Below are 22,500 nucleotides of genomic sequence, written 5' to 3' on the forward strand. Positions count from 1 at the left end.
AGTGGTCTCCTTTTGTGGAGGTGACACTGGAATGTCCTTAACACCCCCCTGCCCCCACCCTCCCCCTTTTTAGGGGTTTGAGAATCTGAAAAGGGTAGCACGCAGTAGGTGAGGTCACTTGTGGGAGGGCAGAGTCTGTCACACACAGAAATGTACTCTCTTCATGTTCAGCAACTTGGTTGGTTCGGGTCTACAGAAAACTAATGAGTTACTGGTGAGTGTCTTCCCCTGACACAACCAACACTAACAAGAAACCAATCAATCTTTCCCCCCTTTTCTACCTCCATGCTAGTTCAGGTGTCTTCCCCAGTACCAGCTTGTGAAAGTAAACATTTGTCATTTTATAGCAACATCATACACTGCACTTGATCTATCCCTTTCCCCAGAAGTTGTCTCATAGGAATAAGCCTAATTATATACGCTCTAAAACGAATGTGAGTACTTGAAGAAGAGAACACCATCCCATGTTGTATTATCTTTTGTTATTACAAAAAGCCAAGAGGAAACCCTTGGTAAAAGTGGAGCATATTAATTATGACAAGACATCATGACATACCAGTTGAGATTTAAGGCCGCTAATAACACTTTTTGTAGCAATTAGTGCAAGATAGTTTTCCCGTATAAACAAATATTTGATGGTAGACTTCAGGATAAACAATTCACTTGATGACATTTACATATAAATACACATAAATAAAAACCTACGTAATTTAGGTTTGTAGTTAACAAAAAATATGGTCTGAAATGAATTAAATGTAATTGTATCTAGTTGGATCAAAGCTCTTCCTCTAATGATACTCAAGTACATGGGGTATGAAAAGAGTAATTGTACAATTCTCAATTTAGTAAAGTACTACTCTATAAAACAGAATCATGAAAACAGCTCTTACATTTTAATGTAAAGTATAAAATCATATATTTACATTTACATACACTTTACTGAACTACATTGGGTAGCTCACGGTAAAAAAACATCCCTTTTTGAAAATCTTTCAAAAAATACATCAACTGCAGATATGATCAAAAGGTACTAAGTTAGCAGCTGACATAACATCTGTAGTAAAAATATATTTTAGGAAAATACCTGGAAAAATCTAAACATCAATAAACACTTTAAAACTATTTTTGAAGTAAAAATTGTAGCAAAAGAACAGAATAAGCTAGCTAGGAATAATAGGAACTTGCATACTGCTCTTTAAGAGCCACGTAGCGACTTAGAACAGAAGCAGCAGATATGGTAGGAGTTATGTGGTGTAACAATGTGGAAACCGGAGGAAAATAGAAAACTAGTTATCCAGCTTCTCTCTGTTTATTACCATTTTTACTGGGAGAAGTAAAAGAAAACGACGAGAGACTCCCTCTCACTAACGATATCCTCCATCAAAGGCTAAAACAAATTGGTAAAAGGAACCCAAGAGCCTTGGATCCCAAACTTAAAAACATTTACCGTATATACTTAACAGTTCAATGGACAATAAATTGGATTATTACACTACAAGTTGCAGGTTAACTTTAAGAGTTAACACTATTTTGCAATATGAAGTGCTTTTTAAAGATATATATCTATATAATATATAGATATTTGTAAAATACACGTGCAGATCAGATAGAACGAACTGTGGAAACAGCTTTCTTGAGTCTTTTTTCCCAATTAACAGATCTTTATCTCCTACACAAGGAGTTTCAGGATTCAACAAGGATTTCCACAATATGATCAAGCTCATTAAGATCAGATTTACAATTAGAGTTAGAAGTTGCAGTTGTTGGAGAAGAAAATGTTTCAAGTCCATCACAGTGTCCCATTTTTGTGTTGCTCATCATTCCTGTTAGCATAGTATCAAGATCATAGTAGGAATTGTCAACTTCTGAAAACAGATCTTCAACAGAATTAGGACTTTTGTTCTCCAGTGTCTCAAATATTTGATCTAATGATTTTTGAAAGTTTCCTTTATTTTCTTGTGGATTTTCCATTTCCCACACATTGCTCTGCAGGTTTCTGGGAGCTTGCACTGAAGAGGCTGTTGACATAGTCTCTGAACTATCTTGTGCCTGGCCACCCGCAAAGTCTTTATTGAAAGTACTATAGCCTGGGACATGCTTTCCCTCAGCTTGTTCCCTAGATGAACGACAGAGGATGTCTGTTGAAACAAGACGATCCAGGGATGCCTGCCCTGTACTCTGTGTATTTATCATCTGCCAAGTCCCATCCTGAGTCATTTCCTCTTGGATCTGCCGTACCGTATTGGCTATAAGTACCGAACGACAAAGGTTAGGTTCAACCAGCATATGACACAGCTGAAGTTTAACCAAGGACATATCTAAAAGTGACTGCCGCTGAAGATTATATGAAGGAATAGCCTTAATACCAGCCAGAGTTCCTTCAATATCTTCTTCGCCATCAAAACATTTTCTCTTTAATCCTCGCACAAACATTGTGTCCTGTTAAAAAAAAATAAAAAAATCTTGTACAACATGAACAGCTCAAGAGGGAGGTGAAAAAAAGACTAAAAAACAAAACAGAAAAACTTTAATCTCAAATTTAAACAGCAAATTTTTTTAAGATAGAAACATCAGAATTGTCATACCAGGTTAGAGAATGGCCAGTGTGGTACAACAGGGGACAGGAACATATGGACTGGGTCCCAAAGACGGCACTCGGGAACCAGGGGTGAGCAGGTCCACAAGTCATGGCATCGGAGAGAGGCAGGAGCTCCCAGCTCCTGGCTCCCATTAAGTTCCACACTTGATGGAAGTCAGGAGCTGCTGCTTCGCACAGAAGCAAACATCTCAACGGCTGTATTTCACCTACTGGAGAGGCAGTTTCTCCTCGCTCCTCCCGAGTTTCTACTGGCATGCTTAACCTCTGATTTTGGAAATAAAAATACAACCTGGCACACCATCTTTAAAAGATTTGACCCCTCCAAAACATCAACATTCCTAACAGAGTAACATGAAAAAAATACCATGGGCAGCATACTTGAAAAAGTTAGCTTATTTTGGCTACAGAGAGAGTAAGATCTAGATTTGTTCCATATAACTTGAGACATTCAATTGAGGTGCCTAAAGCAGTCCTTCCGGTTCCCTTACTCAGGTGAGTCAATGTACTGTGTAATTCCAATGTGAATTGTGCAAGTCCAATAAGGATTGGCACAGTCATCCTCTGTATGGGCTTCTGTACTTCTTTCCCAGTTGACTGTAAGAAAGCAAAATTCCCACATTCCTAGCTTAGGTTCACCAGCTAAAAATAAGTGGGGTGCATCCAGTCTTCTCATTTTTCACATCTAGAAATCATTTGCTGAATTTTCCAAGGTATGACTTTCAAGCACTAGCTTCCAGATCATCTTTTGAATTGCACTAATTTTGACAAGAGTGCCCTATGCAAATATTGCAGCTGATCTCTTGAAATACAAAGTAACTTTTTTTTTTTTTCCTAAGGCAGTAGAGGTCACTTCTTTTAGTCTTATAAAAATCAGGCTGCTGATGAAAGCTAGTACCTGATCTTTACATTTATACACCTTCAGTTTGTCCCTTCTAAGTCTTCTGTCCTTAGAATTCACATTTGCCCAATATCTGGGGATTTTTTTTTAGTGTAGTAACCCAAACAAAAAAAATAATTCAAATAAAAGCTGATAAAAGCAAAATACTATTGCAGTGTCTTCCTATATTATTTTCCATTTCCCTTGGTAAGCCGTAACCTCTGCCTTGCTTTTCTGGTTGCTATGGTATGTTCCACATATTTTCAGAGAGCGCTCTCTCAGCTTTTTCACAGTTACTAAAAATCCACCAAAGTGAAACAACATTGTTCTCAAAATACACTACGTACTTATCTACTCTGAAAACCTGGGGACAGCACAATATCTAGATAAACATTTGCTCTGACTCTGTAGAACACTTCTTACACTGCTGTATATATCCATGAAATAACTTTTTTTTTTGATATGCCGACTTGTGAAGAATTCTTTCCACTTGAAGGTACAAAACTCTCTAGAAATGATAATATGCAGAGACTACAATATAGAATATATGAACTTGTTTTTATGGTCATTTTTCATAGACTTCTTAAAAGCTACCTATGGATTACCAATATATTAAACGCTTTGGAAGTTTCTTTAAAAATTTTCTCCTATAACCTAAAATATTTGCATTATTCCCATTAAATGCAACCCGAGTTTTTGCTTGATAGTGCCTTTTCTAGATTCTTAGATATTCCTGCAACTTCCTATTGGAGGGTATATGATTTAATTTTTCCTGCAAAGTTGTATGTACAGTAATTTCTAAACACACGCCCCCCCCATGTGAAACTTGACCTCTAGAGGATCTTTTGGGACTACTAATCAACCAGGTATGATTATGTCATCAATTGTTAAACACTCTGTGCAGAGTTTGAAGCTTCTTTTACTTCAACTTATATTCTTGTGAAGAATAATTAAAACTTCAATTGAATATTACCCTGGTTTCATACATCTCTTATTCTAAGGCACACCAACAGAAGAACAGAACACAGCAGCAAACTTGAAAACCTCAATACATCACACACTTCTGGGTGTGCAGAAGCAGAAGAAAAAAAAGTTTATAGATTCTTAAAGGTAAACCTTCAACAGCTTTCACTGGATTTTTTTCTATAACACTTACTTCCAATTAGTATCTTACATCATAAAACCAGTTCTTTGTCCTCCTGTTCCTGACACTGCACAAAATACTAGGTTACAGTTTCATTTAAGAAACAAAAAATTACATACCAGTAATTGTGTTTGATGTAGTCCTTCCTCTTCTCCCATGCTACTGAGCAAGAGTCCATACAGTAAGAGTTAGAGCACCACCTACCAAGTACCGGGAAGCAAGATGTCAGCCAAGTACAGGAGATGCAGAACAAAATAGTTTCCCATTTCAGAAACTTATACACCTCTCTTTTCAGTTGCTTCAGTATCTCTATTCTCACAACACTCCTACAAAGTTGAATGGCACTATAAAACCAAATTTACAGCTAGAGCACAAAGGTGATTTGCCTGACAATACACACAAAATCTGGCAGGAGAAGGAAACTGCCAGTTTGAGTCCAAGTCCTAGGCTATTACCCTGACCTTTGGACCAGCCTCTCCCTTATCCCTATGCCTTTGCCATTTAAAGAGCAAACAAGATCTTTAGTGATCATCTGAAAAATTTAAACATGCACAAAAACATATAGAAAGCAAGTCTTCATTGCTTTTATCACAAAACTATAGTTTTCACCTTTGTTGTACAAAACCATGTATCTCTAGCATCTAGAGAAAAAGTGCAAGCGTATACAAAACTGAAACATAGCAAAACCAGGGAGAATTTTCCTTTACCAGCACAGAAACTTTATGACTAAGATTTGCTTTGCAAGATGACAATAATGAAAGTAATGACTGTAATTAAATTGTTTTAATTATAAAAGCTGAGTTTGTAAAACACATTTGAGACAAAATAAGATTTGATATACCAAATACAACTACCAAACACATGCAACAATTCCTTTGATTACTGAAACTTAAAAGAATGGTCCCTTTCAACAGGCTACAAAAACTTATATGATAAAATATGAGAACAATTCAGATACTTTTCTAGACATGTCTGTGCAGTACAAGACAGCTCAGTGTCTGCAACTGAAGTACATACCTAAAAAAGAAACAAGTAAAGAGGATGCATGTGGACATCTATTTTTGTTTTCTATTGTGGCTGGTAATAAAAAAATTTTTGAAGAGTGCTTGATCTCAAAATTGGGTTGAAGGAGATGGCTGACAAAGGACTTTGGGAGGCCAGGGGGCGCAGAAAACATGTTTTTCTCAAGAAAATGCATACTTGTTAAAATACCACAACAAAAAACCCCACCTTAAACACTCTCAAGCCAAAAATCTTTTGACACGATCCCAAAATATTCAGACTAAAATGCTGTTATGTCATAGAAACTGTATTTTAACCAACTCATAGTCCCATTCTCTTTCTCTTTACGGACTGCGCTCACAGCAACATATGAGACAGGGTCATGAGGCCTATGAACTACAACTCCAGTGAGACACCATAATATCAAGTCAATAAAGTATTTTTTATTTCTGTCAAACACCTTACTACACTATAAAAGTTCAGAAGTTTTTGCTCCCTGGGTATACTTTCAAAACACTCTATAAATGAAGGGTAATCTCTTTGAGAGCCTGTATATGGTAACTATTTGAATCCCCAAATTCCTACTAGATAACGCTATTAGTTTAGCATAGGTGACAAAGGCACAAACTTTGTTTAAAAAACCCCAGTCAAACAAAAACCCAAAGAAAACCTCACAACAACTACAGATAAAGATGATGCAGTCACAAGAACAATAAATGAAAATATTTTCTGGTGCTATTTTGGGTATCTGACAATTTTAGAGGCTTTGTCTGTCTGCCTCCCAAAACAGCAGACTGATACAGCGTTGATGGGAATGCACGAGTTCTTGGTAAAAGAACCACTATCTCATCTACTAAACTAAAAGACATAGGGGATGTTGGCAGACCAGTCCAGTTTGTAATCTATTAACATACTAAAGAAGGAAACAGTTTTCCCATGCAATATAACAATGCATAAGATGTGCTGCATGTGATTCCAGGTTCTTCCCTAGAGCAATAAATAAACCATGCGTACCTCAGTTAAAATAAATTTAAATAAAATGCCCATCATAGGAGTTATTTCTTCAGATTCTATTAACTGGCATACAAGCGTGCCTCAGAACCTAAGTTCCCAATAAAAAAAATATTAACTTCATAGCCATTATCAGATGCAATTAAAACCTTGCAAATAAACAACCTTCCCCAGACTTCCCTGCACTATCTTCAAGAAGCATTCATCTCAAGAGAATACTAAATTTAAAGCCTAATTAATTAATATGTAAGTATGTTTCTCTATTGATTTACATATTAACATATTCAAAAAGGCATTAGCCATTGTGTAAAACCTCTTGGTACATGACAGTAAGATTGCTCCTACTTTAGAAGCAAGATGTTCAAAATTCCCTGATAATTTAAAGCAGCCACTGCCTCTGTCCAAGAGGCAATATCTAGACTAGCTGTATCATCTCCCTTCTTCCACTGCTGAGTGTCAGCAGTCCAAACTTAGTATGTTATACTTAACCACTGTTTGAAATAGCTGTACAAAAAAAAGCTGTCAAGGAGACAATGGCTATCTGTAGTATAATACAGTATGAAAAAGGAGGTTTTGTGGTTTGTTGGTTTTTTTTTTCTTTTTTAATAATAGCACACAGAGCGCAGTATTATGCAATTCATTAATAAGTTTTGCTTTGGGGATCGACAAATTCCTAGTCTGCTTTACAAATAAGGTGCTTGAAATTTGATCCAATTCTTACTAGAGCATCAACTTACACATTCCAGATTTACAGTAATTTCTGATTCATGTATTAATATGCTGCCAAAAATATACTTAAGCACTTAAGGGAAAAAGCTGTTTGCTAAGAGCCGAGCTAAAAGAGAAGACAGGAGATTTTAGCACTGTTCATCTTCAGGAGAAAGCAGACAAGAACTACCTAGGCCAGTTCTGGAGGTTCACTTAAGCAGGGTGCTTTTTCTTTTTGTACAGCCACAAGTATAGTGATGACAGTTAACATGAAAAGGTAAGAAGGTACTGTATCTCCCCTCTACCACTCTAACTCCCTCCCCTCCTCAAAAATTGTCCTTTACAATAGCTGTGGGAAGAAATCAAAGCTATGTGTAATGCTAAAAAGAAGATGGGAAGCCAGGTACTCCTCTTCAGGCACGCGTATGGTTGTGTTGACTTATAAGGTGGGCTGTGGAGACAGCAAAGGGCTGGCAGGGCCAGAACCATCCCTATTGGGACCGGGACAAAGGGACCTATAAAGCACCGGGGTTTGGTCCACCCCCCGGGCGCAGGGGGCTGGCAGTCACCTCCTCTCCAGGACACTAGGGCTCCGGAATGGGGCACTACCTCCCGAGGACGAGCAGGCTAGGAAGCAGGGGCAGCCGCACGCCCAGGGCACGGGCGACGGCAGGCGGTGCGAGGAGCAGAAGGCTTGAGGAAACGCCGACAACTGAGCCCGGGGGGGCTAGGTGGCGGGGGGAGCCGTCGGGGAGAGGCGTGACCGGCGGGCGCGGCCGGGGCGGGGAGCGAGCCCCTGCGCAGGCAGCCTGGGGAGGGAGCGCGGCGGGGGCCGAGGCGGGGTTGAGCCGCGATGCGTGCGCTCGGGGAGCCGGGGGAGGACCCCAGCCACAGCACGCCGGCAGTGGGAGGGGAGCGGCGCCACGGCACGCGGCGGCCGCCCGGGGGTGGAGGCGCGGGCGATGAGGCAGCGCGGCGGGGGAAGGGACCGAGCGGAGCGACCAGCGGCGACGGGAAACCGGGCGCCCGCCCGCCCGCCCCGGCCCCCCTCACCGCCCCAGGGCCGCGCGCGCCCCCGCCAACGGCCGCGGGCGGCGGTTACTCACCGTCCCGCGCTCCCGGCAAACGGCCCGCCGCCATTTTGAATCAGCTCCCTCCTCCCGCGGGGTCTGCCGGCACCGGCTGCCCGCCCGCGCCCTCCCCGCGCGGAACCCCGGGGGACAGGCGGCCCGGCCCGGGACCCACCCGCCGCGCCCGACCCGACCCAGCCCAGCCTAGCCCAGCCTACCCTACTCACCACCTCGATGCCGACGCTCCCGCCGCCGCCTGCCAGCGCAGGAGGCTCCGCTCCCGCCTCACCGACCGCTCCGCGCCTGAGGGAGGGGGCGGGGCCCATCCTTACGGTTGGCCCCGCCTTCCCCCGCCCGCCATCTTATTGTCAAAGCCCACAAAGGAACCCGCTTCCTCCTCCCCGCCCCCGTCTTCCCGCTGGGGGGCGGGCCTTCCCGGCAGCCACGCCTACAAGGGAACGGCGGTCTCCTATTGGCTGTCGCCAAACCATACAGGCGCCGCTCGCCGCCGCGATTGGTGGGCGGTTGCCATGGCGCTCGGCCTCGCCCGACCCCCGGCACCGCCCGCGGGAGGCTGCGGGGTTGCCATGGCGGCCGAGCCCTTCCCCTCGGCCGTGAGAGGCTGGCGGGAGGCGGAGGCGGGGGGCGAGGCGGGGCCGCCCCGATTTCAAACGGCAGCCAAGGGCCGGCGGCGTGTCTGGGCTCCCGGCCACGGGCTCCGGCGGGAACAGGTTCAGACCTGGCCCCGCTGCAGCCCGCGGGGCGCCCAGGGAGCCGCAAGGGGGATAGGCCGCGCCGCCTCCCCCACTGGGCCAGGCCGCTCGCTGCCGTCGGGCGCCGCTTCCCTCAGGTCCGGGGAGTCCCCGGCGCCAACCGCTGCCGGCCGGCCCGCCCTCGCAGCCACTTCCCCCCTCCCCCCCGGTGCTGCCGCCCGGCGGGGGTGCCAGGCCTCATGACTCCATTAGCAAGGCTTGTGGCATTTCCTGTTTGGGCCCGGCCTCCCGGCTCCGCGTCTCGCAGCCCGACGACGGGGGAAGCTGCTCCGTTGGGCCGCTGGGGAGGGAAGGGGTGAAGCTTCGCACCTCTCGGGAAGCCACCGTCCCAAAAGCTTCAACCGCCCCCCAAGCGGGGAAAAAAACAAAACAAAACCCGAAAGCTTGGAGCGCTGCCGTGACTTCCAGCTCGATGCTGCTGCACATCTGCAAGTACTTAGGCCGACCGAGCGTTTCTCGGTCGCTTTGCCGGTCTTGCAGCTACGTGCCGGCTGTCTGCAAAGCCGCCAGAAAGGGAGGAGGCGGGGGGGAGCCGGCCTTGTCCTAGCTGCGGCTGGCGGTAGAGAGCCGCAGAGGCACAGCAGCTGCTGCCGCCAGCCCGCGGCTCGGGCAGGGGGAGGATCTGCTGCCCCCGGTGGGGCGGGGAGCGAGGAGAGAAAGAAAATGGAGAAAGGGTAGGCTAGGCGGTGGGGGAGGAGGGGACATCAGCTGGGCTTGGTGTGAGGTTCGATGGGAAGGGCCGTAAACAACAGCGAGCTGTAGCTTGATACGAGAAAGCAGGAGGAAATAGCATTTCCATAGCAAAGCAGATCAGCTTGGGGGACAAGACAGGTTACAAAGTGCAGCATTTCCCCTTGGGTTTTTTTTTTTTTACAGTTTCTTGCACTGTGCTTATGACATCATGGTGCAGAAATACGAGTGAAAACTTTGAAAGAAAATACCACAAAGATAGATGTTCTTATGCTCTATTCAGCTTGACATTGGCTTATTCTAGTTTCGCTGCAAAGAATTCAAATAGGCAATCCTACAACAAATCCCCCAAGAACCTCTGAGCCTTTCTGGACTTTCCTTTCGAGGCAGTGTGGGTGTTGGTCCCTGGGGGATCAGTGCTAGAGGAGTTAATTGGTATCGCTCTTTCTAGTGGTAGCATCATCTATATAGTAAGGTATGTAAGTCTGCTCTCCTTATCCTTTTTTTTTTTTTCCCCCCCTTTTAGATACGATGAGAAGCTCTTGACATTTTTATTTGTGTGGGGTTTTTTTCTGCAATAAATTTTCCAGTGAAACAAGAGGATGTCTGATGGCTTAAAGATGACACCATTTATATTTCCAATTAAGCCACTGAAAGAAAAATTGTGAAAGGGTCTCAGCACTCCATCTTCTCTGAAAAGCTGAGAAACTATGTCTCATCGAGGTATGACAAGATTTGATTATTCTCAGGAGAAAACAACTCTCATATCTCACATATGTGAGAAACAAAACTTGAAAAGTCAAAATGGAAAAATCTGGACAGACCTATGCAAAACAATTCAGACCAAATTACTTACTAGAAAGCAAACATTCTCTGATAGGACTAACATAGCGTTATAAAGAATTTAATTTTAATTGTAACCATGATGTGATAAAGAGAATGATCAAAACTTAGCTACACGGTGAAGTTTTTCATCCTCCTACTGGTTTCAGTAAACGAAATTTTAACATCAGCGTTAAAAAGAAAAGGTAAAACCCTGGTAATTTCCTAAACACGTATTTATATATTGAGAAAGCTATCTCAGCCCATGAAACTTTCACAGCTAAAATAATCTGCAAGCAAAAGCAAACTGATGCCAAAGTTGAAGTTCTAGAGACAAAGCATGGAGCAGAACTGGAAAGAAATGTCTGCAAAGCAACCTGGTAGGGGAAACTGAAATGAAGACAATAACTGCATAAAAAAAAAAGGGGGGGGGAAATTACAAGTCAGAAATGGCAGGAGACTTTTAAATCGAAAGGTGAATCAGAATATGTACTCAAAGCTTCTAGAAAATTGAGGGGCATTGCACTTTGTGAGACACTGCAGAGCAACCTGCTTGCTGATGAAATGACTGATGCGGATGACAGGGAAGAAAATGATGCAAACCAGTGCAGCAGATCTCCCCTAGGAAGACGGGTCATCACTGGCACCCAGCAAAATCTTCAGAGTGAGTGGCAGTCCTGAGGGGATTTAAAAGCACTGGCGGCATTTATACAAGTGTGATCGCCAAAGAGGGGTGAATGGGATGCCCTTTTTGTCTGAAAACTGGAGGTACACTGTTGGTTTAACAGGAGCAGGCATTGCCTTGACCTCTCCGAGCTGGTCCAAGGTGCAGATGTTGGGTCTCATTTGAGCTGGAGCCCCTGCCCGGGAGCAGGAGCGCCAGCTCAAGTGGAGCTGCTGCCCTGAGCCCCTTCCTTTGGCTGGCCAGTGGTTAGCTTGTGCTCGGCACGGATGAAGGACGAGCCCAGCTACAATCTGCAAGAACTGCATGTGCACGTGCGTGCCACCTCCCCCATGACTGAGCGGCAGCAGGAACTGTGCTGGCAGCCAGCTCCGGCTCTCCTGATCCCGCAGCCTGCCTGCTCTCCCAGGAGCCCTAGGCTGCCTCTTCCTCCGGCGGTGGCTGGTACCGGGTGGTGTGACCTGCGTGCCATGCTTGTTGGAAATCAGCTACTACTCCCTCCCTCCCAGCCCCCTTCCTTCCCTTCTGGAGCAAGCCCGTGCTGGGCTGTGCTTGATGCCTCAGGAGCTTTGCTGCTCCTTTCTCAGAGCTGCTCAGCCCCTGCTGAGCTGGCCAGACTTTCACACATCAGCGGTGACGGGAAGGCTGGTTTAGAGTTGGACGGTGTTTATAAAACCGCAGAAATTAATAGGAACTCAATGGTTGGGAGCAGGGCTGAAACTGCGCTTCTAAAAGACAAAAAAAAAAAAAAAGGCGTCAGAATTTCCAGTTTATTTGTGCAATTTCTAGCTGCACAAAGGATCTCAGTCGATGACATTTCCATGTTACAAATTATTGTAATAATAGTGACTTTAAATAGTTTTAAAGGGCTAATGCAGATAATCTTTATGTAGGTGAATAAGAAACAGAAATCCATGCAGAATTAAGTTCTTCACTTTCCATGGGATCACTGCACTGGTATTATTTCTGGCCTGTGGAGAGGTCTCTCCAAGGGAGTGTTTCTTGGGCTCTGACAGGCACTGCCTCTTACTCGGTGTTTGTACGAGGCTTAGCGCAGTGTTTCACAACCAGTGGCTTGCAAGCCCTCAGATAAAGAAGGCAGGAAAATTAAGTCAGGAGGTTGCTTAAGCTTTGAAACAAATAGTTTCAGTGAGATAGGATGGAGCCCTGTCTCAATATCAATACCGAGTTTTCCACTCTGCGCTCGTGTGTGGCTGCAGTGTTTTCTGTCTCTGGGCCGAGGGCCCCAGGGTTTATGTAGCTGGGCGAATAGTTCAGAGTAGGGTTGTGCCGTCTGAGGCAGGAAAACGTGTGCTTGTGCTGCCAGTGCTTGGAGCCAACCAGACATGACTCAGCCCTGAACTGGAAGCCATGAGGTGTCATCAGTGTGGTGCTGTGCTCTGGCTAGCAAGTTGTATTGCGAGACGAGGTGTGTTAGCTCAAGCTCTGCGCTATACCGGCACGACTGCCTGAGGTTTGGAAGGGTTTTGGCTGTGATCCTGCCGGTTCAGAACGGGGAGAGAACTTACTTGCCTCTGCCTGCTAAAGACAATGCGACTTGCTCTGAGTTTATATTGTTTCTCTCATAATTACTGTTTGATTAAAGTGTTTAAGATATGTTTGTCTTTTTAATTTGGCTCCAGAGTAGGGCAGGAGGCCCACTTGTAATGTACTGTTTCCTTTAAGCCCAACCTGGCAAATTCTGATTAGCTCTGAGATAGGCAGCATTATGAAACAGTCCTGAGTGCTTCTGCAGGCAAGCACATTCCTGCAGCAGAGCAAGCCTAAAAAATCCAGGAGCAGATGGAAGAAAGGCTAAGAAGGTAATTAAATATGCCTATTCCCTAAGAAGTAAGCCTGTTGTAGCAGCTCAGCTGGGCCCCATCAGCCAGGTACAGGATACAACTTCATTGCGTCTGGTCTGCAGTCACAGCGCACTGAATTTAAGAGAAAGTGTTTTTGTATCGTTAGAGCCTGTTAATGTGTGGACCACCAAAGGTGGCTGGAAGTTCTGCTCAGCCTTCAGTGAAGGTAAGCTTCTCCTACACGGCTCTGAGCCTGGAAGAGCTGTTGCTTTACCTGTAGGAGAGGGCTGGACAAAGAAGAGCAGGCATCTGGTGCCTGTAAAACAAACCAAAGCATTCATAGTAAGTGAGTGAGCGTTTGTGGGCTAACTGTAGCTTGATGTTGGATGATAATGATGCTGGCATCAAATGTCAGTGGCTTACAAAATGAGAATAGCATAGTCAGAGCACTCATCACACCAACACATCCATGCACCAGCTAATACATGTCTGAATATGGCAACAATTGTCTGGCTCTATTGGCTCATCTGGGTGTTGGTGCTGGCAAAAAACTGAGGAGCGGTAGTAGGTGATAGGAGGGAGGACATGTGGCTGTCAGTACAACAGTGGTAAAGCAAATCTGTTCCTAGGCAGAAATCTCTCTGCCTCAGGCCACCAGCCTCAGGTCCCAGGTTTTATGGCTGTGGGTATCTGATCTATCTACTAGGAGGCCAGGGGGATTAGAGATGACACGAGCTAAGAAATGAGCAAAGAATGAGCTAAAAAGAGCTTGTTCAGACTGAGAAACCCCGTGTGCTAAAACCAGCACCACTGTGTTTATCCAGGTCAGCTAGTAACTCTATGGAACCTATAATAAATTGATAAGAAGAGGTATTAATATGTTTTGACTGAAGGAAATACAGTGGAAACAGGACACAGAAAAGCTGTTAGGCTTGTACTACTCTGCAAACTCTTCTAGCCTGCCTGGCTAAAGTGGTTGTGTTGGAGTTAAGGACCCTTCCACAGACAGCGGTAAAAGTTACTGACCATCAATTTCCTCTTATGGTGGAAAAGACCTGAAAGAAAGAGTGTCCTCATATTAAAATATCTGTTAATGCTCCTCAATGACCAGAATATGAGAAAATTAAAATAAAAGAAGTGTTTTTGGCCAGATTTACAGTTGCCAGCAAGTTCAGAGGAAGCGTTCTCCGTGGTGGGTGATACGCAAAACTGCAAAAGCCAAAGGAGCTACAAAGCACACTTGAGAAATTCCAGCGACGAAACCACAAATAATGCGTATGCACACTGGCAAGCAGGGGCCGACAGCCAGTATGTCGCTTTGTGTGGCTGGTGGACATCTGTGGTAGGAACAAAGCCCAGATGTTACGAAGTTAAGACTTTCAAAACAGTACCTAGGAAGATACTAAAACTGCACTAGCAAAGCATTGTGCACTATACCAAACAGCAGAAGTCTCCAGATTATGCAGTAGCAGCCAGCAAAGATGGATTTTAAAGTGATGAATGTTGTTTGGGGCTTTATTTTAAGGCTTCTAAGCCCTCTTCTGGGTCATCACGGTAGTTCTGGTTTATATTTGTGAGGGGCAAGATTGTTTTGTTGTTGCGAAAGTGTTGCGTTATAAAGGTTTTCTAATAACCAGAGGAACACACCTACTTGCTTCATAACAGGGATTTTCTTTTAAACATACATTTTGGACACTTGAATGCCATGTTTTCTGGTGCTGCTTAAAATATGTATTCTATAACTAAGCATAAATACCATAGGGTATGACAGTTGCTATAGCAACTAAGCATCTACTATTAAATAGCACCCACAAGCTCAAAAAACATGTGCAGCCTGTCACACAGGGTATTCCTTTCTTTGCAGCAAGCTAAGTACCATATTTTCATCTCGGGAGTTAGTCTGTTTCTGATGAATGTGTTTGTGCTGTGCATATGAAGATCTTTTTTCCCTCACCAGCTCTACCTTCCTTTGAAAACTGCAGATACTGTAAGAACAAAATAGCCTGAAGCAGTTGCCAGCTGAAGAAGTTAATGAATAATTCCTTTTTCATATGTCCTCGAACATACATTAGAGTGTGGCTTTCAGATCTTTTAGGCCAGCTTTGAGCCTTACACCTTTGCTGTTCTGCATCTTTTGATATTGCAGTGTTTTGCTCTTGAAACCAGCCTTTTGAAAGGCACCGTGCTGTTTCTAGAAGTTGTGTCCCTGAAAATTACAATACCAGTGGGAAACTAATTTCCGCAGTAGTGGCAAACTGGAGAGTTACAATTCAAAAGCAGAGTTAAAGGTAACAAAACAATTTTAAGAATATGTAGGTCAGATGTTTATTTTTAAGTTTGCCTTAAAGTTGTTAAGCATTTGGACCATGAAAACCAGAGGAAAAAAGTAGAAAAATAAGAACACCGAATTTCTTATGCAGTAAGTTAATTCTAGCAGTTGAGACTGTACTAACAAGCCGTTGATAGCATTAGTGAAATGTGATTTTCCTTAGACCCATCATTAATAACAAGGAGAATAATATTAAGCATCCATAAGAGCAATATGCTGGTATAGAAGTTAATGCTTTATCTGCAAGTTAAATTGACCCTCTCTGCTCCTTGGAATAGTAGATGAAGGCTGTGATGTCTCATTGGAGTGTTTGGATTGTTTCCAAATTCTATTTCAGAGTCTGGTGAATTTGTAGGTTAAACTAGAAAATGTACTGTATCCACAAATTATTGCTGATGTTGATTTGATGGTTACTTATCAGAATTAAACAGTATATAAGAAAAAAGATTAATAAATTGTAGTAGAAACATAGCAATTATAGTCTAACGAGGATATCAAAAAATGAGGATAAGAAGTAGGTAAACTAAGGCGCGATTTTTTTACCCTATCTTTTTCTAAAAGAATGATTGCTAATGCCTGTCTTGCCTTATCTGGTTAAAAGGTTAACCCAATTAGAAACATGAATATGAACACAGATAACAGGCTGTGAGCTGGTCTTATTCTCTGCTGCAGTCCTGTGCCTTGATGGGACTGACAGCAATAAAGGAATGGTAACTCGTGTCTCCTGGTCCTCTTTTGGTTCCCAGCAAACATTTCAACATGTCTAATGTTAACGGAATAATAAATCTTTAATTGGCCTTACTTAATCCGACTAACAAATAGCCCCAAATGCCAATGGACTTGGGATAAAGCCACAGGAGCTGCAGTGAGCGGTGGTGCAGGATGATGTGGAGAGTGGTTTGCCAAGGCAGGGAGGCAGAGTGGGACTCTGTGAAAGAGTTGTTTAGAATTTGCTGGGTGTTTAGATACTGCAGGGGCTGTGGCTCAGCTGAATGCCTTAGATGGTATGTTTGCCTCCTGCCACTTACATCCTCTCCAGGGAATCACGGACAGATCCCGGCAAGTCCCGTCATCTTTCAGTTTTTGTTGTGTGATGCAAGGGAATTGATTCTCTTTTTCTCCCCATGATTTTTCGTGATTGTTTTCAATGCTGTTTTTTTTGTTGTTGTTCTTGTTTGTAGCCACTATTTCAAAAAGATTACATGTTTCTGCCATAGCTGGATAAACGTTATAAACGAATCTTATGTCTGCTTCAACAGCTGTATGGTAACATGAGCACACATACACACACTCATCTGTACGGACTGTTTTACCTAGCAGCATGAAATCTTACAAATTTATGATTACAGGCTGTGAACTTAAGATATATAAGGGATACGAATTTTTTTTTCTTCCACTGTGAAGTCCACCATGGCCAGCAGGAGAAATAGGCTAGAGTCTGGTGCCCTCTTGTGGAAAACATCGTTCCGTGATTTAAAAGCGATCAGGGCTTGAATTGCACTGGAAAACACAAAGTTTATCCAAAACAAATACTGGAAGTATAGAAAAGGGGAAGTAACTTCTCAGTGTCATTTCTGAAATGAAACTTCTGCTGCATAGTTCAGAATAGAGGCAGTAGTCTCCCAACCCATAGTTACAGAATCACAGAATGGTAGGGGTTGGAAGGAATGTCTGGAGATCATCTGCCAGAGCAGGTTCACCTAGAGCAGGTTGCACAGGAACGCGTCCAGGCAGGTTTTGAATGTCTCCAGGGACGGAGACTCCACCACCTCTCTGGGCAGCCTGTGCCAGTGCTCTGCCACCCTCAAAGGAAAGAAGTTCCTCCTCACGTTTAGGTGGAACTTCCTATGCTCAAGTTTGTGCCCATTACCTCTTGTCCTGTCGCTGGGCACCACTGAAAAGAGTCTGGCCCCATCCTCCTGACACCCACCCTTTAAGTATTTATAAGTGTTGATAAGATTCCCCCTCAGGCTTCTTTTTTCCAGACTGAAAGGACCCAAATCCCTCAGCCTTTCTTCATAAGAGAGATGTTCCAGTCCCCATATCATCTTGGTAGCCCTTTGCTGCACCCTCTCCAGCAGTTCCCTGTCCTTCTTGAACTGGGGAGCCCAGAACTGGACACAGTACACCAGATGAGGCCTCACCAGGGCAGAGTAGAGGGGGAGGATGACCTCCCTCGACCTGCTGGCCACACTCTTCTTGATGCACCCCAGGATGCCACTGGCCTTTTTGGCCACGAGGGCACATCACTGGCTCATGGTCATCCTGTTGTCCACCAGGACTCCCAGGTCTCTTTCCACAGAGCTGCTCTCCAGCAGGTCAGCCCCCAACCTGTACTGGTGCATGGGGTTATTCCTCCCCAGGTGCAGCACCCTACACTTACCTTTGTTGAATTTCATAAGGTTTTTCTCTGCCCAGCTCTCCAGCCTGTCCAGGTCTTGCTGTATGGCAGCACAGCCTTACAGTGTGTCAGCCACTCCCCCCAGCTTTGTGTCATCATCAAACTTGCTGAGGGTGCACTCTATCCCCTCATCCAGGTCGTTGATGAATATATTGAAGAGGACTGGACCCAGTACTGACCCCTGGGGAACACCACTCATCACTGACCTCCAACTAGACTCTGTGCCCCTAATCATGACCCTCTGAGCTCCATCTTTCAACCAGTTTTCAATCCACCCCACTGTCTATTCATCTAGCCCACAATTCCTAAGCTTCCCTTGTGAGGATGCCGTGGGAGACTCTGTTGAAAGCCTTGCTGAAGTCAAGGTAGACGACATCCACTGCCCTGCCCTCATTTATCCATCCAGTCATGCCATCGTAAAAGGCTATCAGATTAATCAGATATGATTTCTCCTTGGTGAATCCATGTTGACTACTTCTGATAGCTTTCTTTTCCTCCACATGCTTTGAGATGACACCCAGAACGAGCTGTTCCATCATCTTTACAGGGATGGAGGTGAGTCTGACTGGCCTGTAGTTCCCTGGCTCCTCATTCTTGCCCTTTTTGAAGACTGGAGTAACACTGGCTTTCCTCCAGTCCGTGGGCACCTCGGCTGTTCTCCAGGACTTTTCAAGGATGATGGAGAGCAGCCCAGCAATGACTTCTGCCAGCTCCCTTAGCACTCGTGGGTGCATCCCACAAGGACACGTGGACTTGTGGGTATCCAGTTTACTTAATTGATCTCTAACTTGATCCTCCTCAACCAAGGGGAAGTCTTCCTTCATCCAGACTTTCCCTGTTACTTTCTCCAAAGTCTGGGACTCCTGAGGGCTGGCCTGAGCAGTAAAGACTGAAGCAAAGAAGGCATTCAGTAACTTCGCCTTCTCTGCATCCTTTGTTCCCATGGCTCCTGTCTCATTTAACAGCAGGCCTAGTTTTCTCTGGTTTTCCTTTTGTCTCCAATATATTTGAAGAAACTCTTCCTGTTGACCTTGACATGCCTTGCCAGGTTTAATTCCAAGGAGGCCTTGGCTTTCCACGTTTTCATCCCTGCATACTCTGACAGCATTCTTGTAATCTTCCCAAGTGGTCATAGTTGACTGTTGTGTTGAATATTTGAATAATAGGTCCCTTTCATGAAAGCTTTTCTTCATGTTAGTCAATCAGTCTTATGATGCTGAACCACTGACAAGTCAGGATTATACATTAATATTGTTTTACGTCATGAAAGGATATGTCCAAGTTACATTTCTACATTAAAAAAAAAAAAAAGATTTTCTCAAAATTTTGGATGTTTGAAGTCATTATGATCTGAAACCTAGGCCACCAAAATAGTTCAGATTCACATTCAACTTTTCACAGCCTTCAGGGAAGGAGGGCTGGTTTCACCACTTTGCTTTAACTTAACGTTGATATATTTGTAATGGTTTTCAGTATCTCCAGAGAAAAATAGGTTATTTTCTGGGACTTTTCCTTGTACAGTATTGGTTCTCATCTTGGAATTTGACTAAGAAATGTTTCTAGTATCTGAAACTGAATGATAAGAAAATCAAAGGACAAATATTTAATATAATTTCCAGCTTCTTCCCTCTCATGAGAGGGGAATGTTTCTGGTCAGAAGAGGGAGTGACTCGTCCTTGAATAAAGCAAGCAGGGTCCACTCAGCCTCTCATTAGGGAAAGCCCCATGCTCAGTTATAAAATCACACACGCCTTTGAATTCTGCTTTTGTGGACTACTGAAGTTACCTGCTGACCTTTTGTTTCCCATTGAATCTTTTCTGTTATTACGTTACAGTCTGTCTGTATCTGCTTCACACCCCCGTGTGCAAAGGGAGTTCCCCATTCACCCCTTTTATTCTTGTTTCTGACAGAAACCTCGTGTTTGTCCTTGGCCTGGCTCGAATCTCCTGCCTTTTGATGATGGCCCATTCCCACAGTAACATTCAAGAAAACAAGCAGTCAGTCATACTCCTGAGTTCCCTTGTTCTTTAATGTACATTTTTCTTCCCTTTTGCATATTACTGCATCCAGTCCTGAGTTTAGTTTGAGCCTTGTGTGTTTGTTATCTCTGGGACACAGCTATTACTGCAAGCAAACCAGTTAAGTGCAGCGTTCCACTGAGAGCTATGGACTATCCATTTTCATAAGCCTTATTTTAGGAAAGAATTGACCAAAAGAATTAGAGGTAGACAGGAACCGTACATAATGGAAAATGATGTTTTTTTTTTTTTAATACCTTATCAAATGTCCTTTATCCAGCATATTGCCAAGTCACCTATAAATGTCAAATGTACGATAATAAAAACTACCTTTATGGGGTAGTGTGAGCTCAGTCTTCTCAACTACATTTGAGAAAGGCAAAAAATGATCCCAAATTAATCGAATAGGTAAGTAATAGTGCTGTTGCCCCAAGCATATCAGGCTCTCACTGTCAGAGACCCATTCCAGAAATCTGGTGCTAAGAAAATGCTTCCCAACCTACAAAAATTGTGCCCCTTGAGAGGCAGTGTCCGCATGGATAGATCTCAAAGCACTGAGGATTTTAAAGATTATTACTGGTGGCCTACTGCATGTAGAAGTTACATCAGCAAATGCTATTAGTGTTACTGATTGTTTTCAGTTCTCTACCCAGAGAGGTACTATAAGCTTTGTGAGCACTTGGCCCTGTGTGTTTCCAGTCTGGAAGTCAACTCTGTGGATCGACGTTACTCTTACCTTTTGGAATCAAGAAACCACCTCCAAATACCAAAATATTGTCTTATGAGGAGTGGCTGAGTGTTATGAGGGGCAGCTGAGGGAACTGGGATTGTTTAGCCAGGAGAAAAAGAGGCTGAGGGGAGATCTTCTCGCTCTCTACAACTACCTGAAAGGAGGTTGTAGAGAGGTGGGGGTTGGTCTCTTCTCCCAAGTAACAAGCGATAGGACAAGAGGAAATGGCCTCAAGTTGCACGAGGGGAGGTTTAGGATAGATATTAGGAAAAATTTCTACACTGAAAGGGCTATCAAACATTGGAACAGGCTGCCCAGGGAAGTGGTGGAATCACCATCTCTGTAGGTATTTAAAAGATGGGTAGAAGTGATGCTTAGGGACATGGTTTAGTGATGGTTTTGTCAGTGTTACGTTGATAGTTGGACTCAATGATCTTGAAGGTCCCTTCCAACCTAGACAATTCTATGATTCTATGATATCCCAGTGAGGAAAAATCCCAGTGAAGTCCCCAAGGGTCTAGTGCCCACGTTACTAGAAGGAGACCCAAATTTAAAATGAAACTCTGCATTTTTTTCCTAATGCCCCGGCATAAATAGAAGCAAATAAAGTGCTTTGAATCTGACCCTGAAAGTGCTGACTCATTAGAATTTGTGCTTTAGTACCTTATATTCGCCTCCAAGCCATTCACTGCCCCATTGCAGTAATCTCTGAATATGCATACGACACACCTGCGCACTCTTTCTAGTATTCTGCAAGGGCTTATATTTTAAACCGAGAAGACAAACAATGCTCAAGGGAAGAAGTGTCCCATTTTACAGATGGGGAACTGTGATGCAGACTGATGCATTTCTAAGTAGCTTTCTCGGGTATTTGCATGCTTGTTCAGAACATCTGTGACTCCAGATTTACAAGGCTTTTCAGGACTTTGTACATTGTACAACACTGTTTCCCCACAGTATCTCTCTTCTCTTTGATTCTTCACCTCCCTCAAGAAAATATTTCATGACAGACCTTTGAACGTACAGGGGATGCATTGTGATCATGGGCTAAAATGTACGGGCCCTGTTACAGACCGAGGCTGCCAAACAGGATAGATCAGTGCATGGTGTACTGAGAACGCTTATTTTGAGGTGGCTCATGTCGATGATATTCATGTGATGTTTTGTGAAATTCTTACCACATAGCTTATCATCTCTCATCAGCAGACTTTCCATCTCTCTGCAAGGCTGGTTTTTGCTTCATTATCTCTGAGCATTTCTTACAGGGCGGAGTAAGAGAGTAAAACCCTAGAAGTTATCAGCGATTTGAAGTACAGTGATGAGACATAACAAGACTACTCTTTCCTACCAATTGTTTGTGATGGCAACAACTAAAATCTATTATCAGGATATTAGTATTAGTCTAATTGGGGATAACAGATTTCTCTTTTTGTGGTTCATGTTGCTTTCACTTGAAGATTGCATCATGAGGCCATGCCACATCCCTGGTGCAAATAGAATATGAGAAGCGCCCTCTCCTGTGGAAAGGTTAATTGTGCAGGGGAAAGAGGGGGTGCTGCAGGATGCAAACCACCCCAGGAAGGAGCAGAAGAGATGGAGAGCACTGGTAGGTATCGCATCCTCATCTCTAGACAGTAGTTGCAGAAGACACGCTAGGAGATCCCGCTTTGGGGATGCTGCCACCTGTATGCTTCCCTGCACACCAAAGAGCTTAAAAATATGATTGCATCTCTTTGCTGCAACCCTCCCAGCCTTATTTGCTAATTTGGTTTGTGCTGGTTTGAAAATAAGACAGGTATTCCAATCTGCGAGGCAGCTTTGGTGTCATTTCACTCTAT

At 44.0% G+C, this 22,500-nt stretch overlaps 1 protein-coding gene across 2 annotated transcripts; it reads right to left on the bottom strand.

Annotated features, from left to right (window-relative positions):
* Nucleotides 1-447: 447 nt before the first annotated feature.
* On the bottom strand, nt 448-8,811 carry LOC128909121 (cell division cycle-associated protein 4-like). Of its 2 annotated transcripts, XM_054200373.1 has the most exons (3): nt 8,639-8,811; nt 4,740-4,820; nt 448-2,439 (listed from the first exon to the last, which is right to left on the bottom strand). In XM_054200373.1, exons 2-3 carry the CDS (start codon nt 4,776-4,778, stop codon nt 1,684-1,686), a joined length of 795 nt encoding a protein of 264 aa, XP_054056348.1. In that variant the 5' UTR covers nt 4,779-4,820; nt 8,639-8,811; the 3' UTR covers nt 448-1,683. The 2 variants fall into 2 exon arrangements, with proteins under 2 accessions (XP_054056348.1, XP_054056347.1); XM_054200372.1 differs by lacking the exons at nt 4,740-4,820; nt 8,639-8,811 and adding an exon at nt 2,586-2,850.
* Between the last annotated feature and the right edge of the window lie 13,689 nt (nt 8,812-22,500).

The sequence above is a fragment of the Rissa tridactyla genome, chromosome 4, assembly GCF_028500815.1.
Source record: "Rissa tridactyla isolate bRisTri1 chromosome 4, bRisTri1.patW.cur.20221130, whole genome shotgun sequence".
In the NCBI taxonomy this organism is placed as follows: domain Eukaryota; kingdom Metazoa; phylum Chordata; class Aves; order Charadriiformes; family Laridae; genus Rissa; species Rissa tridactyla.